The sequence below is a fragment of the Coffea arabica genome, chromosome 1e (assembly GCF_036785885.1).
Source record: "Coffea arabica cultivar ET-39 chromosome 1e, Coffea Arabica ET-39 HiFi, whole genome shotgun sequence".
In the NCBI taxonomy this organism is placed as follows: Eukaryota; Viridiplantae; Streptophyta; class Magnoliopsida; order Gentianales; family Rubiaceae; genus Coffea; species Coffea arabica.
Genome location: NC_092311.1, coordinates 4,830,026 through 4,834,923, shown reverse-complemented (window position 1 = coordinate 4,834,923; position 4,898 = coordinate 4,830,026). Strand labels below are relative to the sequence as shown.

The following is a 4,898-nucleotide window of genomic DNA, read 5'->3' as shown; positions in this document are numbered from 1 at the left end:
TTTGACTGGTTAATACCAGTGTGATTGGTTTCATGTTAGGGAAGCGTATGATCTAACTTAAACGAACCCTCGTAGCGTGTTTGTTGGTTAGGGTTGGGTTTTTCTAATTCTTAATGCAATCGAGAAAGTAAATCCTATGGTCGTACCTAGGGTATTTCTTGGTTAGGGAAATAGTTAATGGTCATACCTTGACTATCGAAAAAGTAAAGAAAGGCTGATTGTTTATCGCGTGCATGACAACTATAACCACTCTATTATCGAACTGTGAACTCGCTCTTTCGTGAGTACAATAGCACATCCAGGCAGGAGACTTTTCCTATAACATTCCCACTAATTCATACAATTCGGAAGCAAGATGATATATAATTATTGGGATTTTCTAGTGATTGCTCACAGATTACTCGTTAACACATTTAATATTCAACAAATCTATCATATATATATATATATATACACACGCATATTAACAATACTAACAATTATTATCGTCTCTTACATTTATAAACTTTTTCTATTTAATATTACCTCCCCTCTTTTATATTTATTTACTTTTCTAATTAATTTTATATTTTTAAAAATATAATATCTGAAATATATTTTAACGAGGAGCCCATAAGGCATATGTTAGACAAACTGGTAATTATTTTAGTATTCCTTTCCCAGCTTTGTCTTAATAGGCAACGGTGACCAAGACACTAATCTAGTCAAGATACTCACACAAAATATCTTTATCATGGCCTGCATACTATCCTCCACCTTCCTGTACAGGACAGCCAAAACTATAGGAAGGATTTCAAAATCAGCAAGCATTCCAAATTCCAATCAATCAAAAGGTTATTCACTTATTCATAAAGGGTTAAAGTGCCAGAACAAATTCTGGTATCCTTTTTCTTTTCTTGATTCGTGCTGATAAAACATCCTGTAAAGTGAAAATGCAAATATGCTCTAATAAACAAACCTTCCACTCTAATCCTCATGAAAGTCTCCAGTGTGTCAATCAATTCGAAGATATTTAAGGGTTTTGTAGAAGATGCAAATCAGATATTATTACTCTATGTGCAATTTGGACTTCATTTTCCTATAATATTCAGCGGCAAAGCAGACATTGGCTTTTCCGTGAGGTTTTCTTCCACCCCATTGACCAGTAGAACTGGTTTTGTCAAGGCAATTGATAGTGACCAGAAAAGCACTCTCCACGGTTGGTGAATCTTGAGAGATACTATGAGTATCATCAAACAGATACCAGTCAATACCTAATTCATAATCTTGAATTTTACAATTTTCACTTAAAATTTTGTCACTCAAATGTATGCCCCTTGCCATTAAAAGGGAAAAAAAAAAATTAAAGAACTACATGCCTCACAAATTTGGATTATAATTTATGGGGTCATGTTATGTGTCCGAAACCTTGTAGACTTGAGCTCTATGCATGATGGTTTTGAAAGATTGCAATGTTCTTCACAAGAGTTTTGGCCTTTTTTTTTCATATAAAAAAACCAAGTACTAAACATCTTTTCTATTTCACCTCGTACAATGGATCTCTAGGAGTTTTACCTCTCAAGTAAAAATGTGTCAACTAAACTAGTCTAAAGCACAGAATCTTGGAGAAAGTATTTTTAAAGTGCAATAATAGTAGCTGCATTGACTCTGAGAATCAAGATATTAAGGCACATCAAGCACATGTCACCAGCTGTATGCTCTTCTCTTAAGTATTCTCTTATCCCTTCAAGATGAAGAGTCTATTCAATGAATTCAGGTGGTTAGAAACTCAAGAAGAAAAGGCAAAGCCAAATTATGAATTTTTCCAAAACATAGAATCAATGGCAAGACAATAAGTCATTTGGAAGCATGTACCCCGCACCATTCCATCAATTCCTACAGGGACAAGACTAGAAAAGCATTCAACTTGTTTTCCTATAATTGCTACATTGCCCAAAAAAAAAAAAAAAAAAAAAAAAAAAAGGCTGAACTAAAAGATGCAAACATCTTTGTCTTCATGATTCTTCCTCAGCATAGCCATCACTAAATTTGAACCACTTCTTCGCCTTGCACAAGTTCATCAACAGATACCAAGCAATCCCACCAACTGTCATCAGGCCACTCATCAAATACACAGTCTTGGAGGCTATAGCCATTATGTACACTAAAAATCCTGATGGAATCAGGCACATAACCACCAGAGCCGGTAGTGGCAGGGGAACCCGATAAGGCCGTTTCATGGTGGGGAATTTTCTCCTCAACCAAAGGAAAGTTAGAAATTCTAAAAGCATTCCTAAACTGTACAAGAAATTTGCTGAATATATGATATCTGTGTAACTCATATATGAAATACCAAGTGAAATAGCAGTTGATAGTAATATTCCCAGCCAAGGTGTATTGAACCATTTTGACCTTACTTTACAAAACTCAGGCAAGAATCCAATCTCAGCCATTCCTTCAACCTGATAAGCACTGCTACTCAACTGAGCTTCAAACAGGCCAATTGCTGATAAAACAGCTCCAATTTCAATCCAAATTTTCAACCATTGACCCGAAATCATTTTTGCTGCATCAGCCATGAATCCAGCTTCCCATAAATTTTGGTCAACAGATATTGCCCCAGTAACAGCCACAAGAGGAATAATATAACCCAAACAAGTGAAAATCACAGCACACAAAAGTGCTAGAGGAAAGGCCTTCTGTGGCTTATCAACTTCACCTGCCATAGTACTAACATTATCCCAAAAATTCAGGTTCCAAAACAATGTATTGAAGAACAAACGCCAATCTTTTTCCACACCCTTTTGGCCTAAACTGATCCACCTGTGAGGATGAATCTGTGGGATTGCTATCAAGGACATTAGTATAAATGGTGCCAGTGAAATCAGGCCTAAAGCAACAGCTGCATATCCAACTATAGTTAAACCTGTGTAGTTGAGAAAGGATAGAAGCAAAGTTGAAATCAAGATTGCCATCTGTCTTGGCAGGCCTGATGAAAAGATGGGGAAGAGTTTCTTGAGATAGTCAATGCAAAGAGCTGGAAAGGCAGCTATGTTGATAACTCCACTGAGGAACTTCCATGTTCCCATGAGAGAACCCCAGAAGGGGCCAAAAGCGCGATCAGCCCAGATGACAAAGCCACCATTTCCAGGAAAAGTAGTGGAGAGCTCAGCTGTGATGAGAGCTTCAGGGATACTCCAAATAAAGGGGAAGATGATAAAGCCAAGAATGGCCAGTAAAGGTCCTGCAGCTTGAACTGCAGGCTCTTCTCCATATGGCCCCCCAGCAACCTCAAAGTAGATGAGGAATATGAGAGGGATGAGGGTGAGCTTCTTGGGAGTTTTCGCGGTGGGGGAGCTGGTGGTTATGGGGAGAAGCTGTTCAGGGCAGTTTTGGTCATCTTGTGGTGGTGCTGAACGTGGAGGAGATTTACTTGGCTTGTTGATGTTTGTTCCCATTTCTGATTGATTCCACAAACCCGGCCTCCTTGAGAAATTCAGTTAAGAGAAAGCTTGGAGGATTGGTACTGGGGTGATAGTAATCTGGGGAGGTATCATTGAAGAGAGAATTCCATTTCTTGATGAGGAATGTAGTGAAGACAAGGTGGGGGAATCAGGAATCAGATCAGAGTAGCGTTATTGGTCATTAGACCATCATAGAGCATAGAATAGAATACTAAAAGTGGTAGGTTGCGTAGAGAAACCAATGCCGTTAGGTAGAAGGTCAAAGGGTGCTTATATGGGAAATTTGCTTACCTAAAAAGTAAAGAGGAAAATCTACATTATACTAAAACTACACGATATTTATCAGCCAAACTTCTCCAAAATGTGGTGCTCCATATTAGATATTAAAACCACACAATTTTCCAAAATTCAGTTTTTGATTGGAAATTGTAATTTTGAAATTTTATAGGAAGTTAGTTGATAATTCATCCAAAAGTCTGCCTTACTTGATCTCTTTCTTATAAAAGGATCCAATGTTAAGAATGAATAAGACAATTTTGGATTGTATTTTTTTTTTTTGTTGACAAGGGAATCCGCAGCTGCTACTCTAAAGCATAAACACTTCAATTAGCACCCTCTATTAGTAAAATTTGGAAAGGTTAGCACGTACATAGGTAGTTTAGAGCTCGTGAATGGCCAAAAGTGCAAATAATTTGAGCATAATGCACACAAAATGGAATTTTAGGTTATTATCTATTTGGGGCGGCAATTTTTGGACAGATATGACCTTGATAGCAAAATGACAAAGTAACAATTTGCCAATAATTGCTAATTGTACGATTAGCAAGCTATTTAAATATCAAAATTTTCCTTTTTCTTTTCTCTTTGATTGTTTAATGGTCCTCACAAAGCATACTTAGAAGAAAAAGAGGGTTGATTCACTATTAGGACTTCAAAATTATAGCTGACCCTGAAATGCATAAACATCTGTGCAGAACTCTTGTAATGTGCCATTAGAGCACAACAAGAAGAATCATATTAAATTCAAGTCAACTGCCATTTTATTAAATTCCATGCTTCTTGTAGATATAAAGTAGGGCTTCTCTTATGGACCATCATCTCTTGCCTTTGTGCATATGGATTTTAATAGCTTTAAAGACTCTCCCATACGTCTTGGCTGGCTTGTTTATATGTTGTAGGCAGGTGTGTACTCTTACATTCTCCAATAGTCCATGGGGGGCTGGCTTAGTTTTGGCTCTTAAGTAGCACATATTGCAATTGAATTCACACATTAATTTGTTACAGAAAAAAGAGAAAATGAAAAGAAAAACTAACAAAACACACACACACACACACACAAAATATATATACGTGGCCTTATTTTTCTTTTATTAATTTTTAATAAAAATATTGTTGTAATTTATTTATTTATGATTTAGTTTTTGGCTCTTAGTAGCAGTTCACAACACAGTGCAG

The 4,898-nt window shown here is 36.7% G+C and overlaps 1 protein-coding gene across 1 annotated transcript; it reads right to left on the bottom strand.

Annotated features, from left to right (window-relative positions):
* Positions 1-1,768: 1,768 nt before the first annotated feature.
* On the bottom strand, positions 1,769-3,685 carry LOC113698314 (probable polyamine transporter At3g13620). Its single transcript, XM_027218101.2, has one exon. It carries the CDS (start codon positions 3,435-3,437, stop codon positions 1,995-1,997), a length of 1,443 nt encoding a protein of 480 aa, XP_027073902.1. The 5' UTR covers positions 3,438-3,685; the 3' UTR covers positions 1,769-1,994.
* Positions 3,686-4,898: the final 1,213 nt, after the last annotated feature.

Excerpts from the sequence above, each read along its gene's own strand:
- LOC113698314 (XM_027218101.2), bottom strand. The coding sequence starts at position 3,437 with ATGGGAACAAACATCAACAAGCCAAGTAAATCTCCTCCACGTTCAGCA.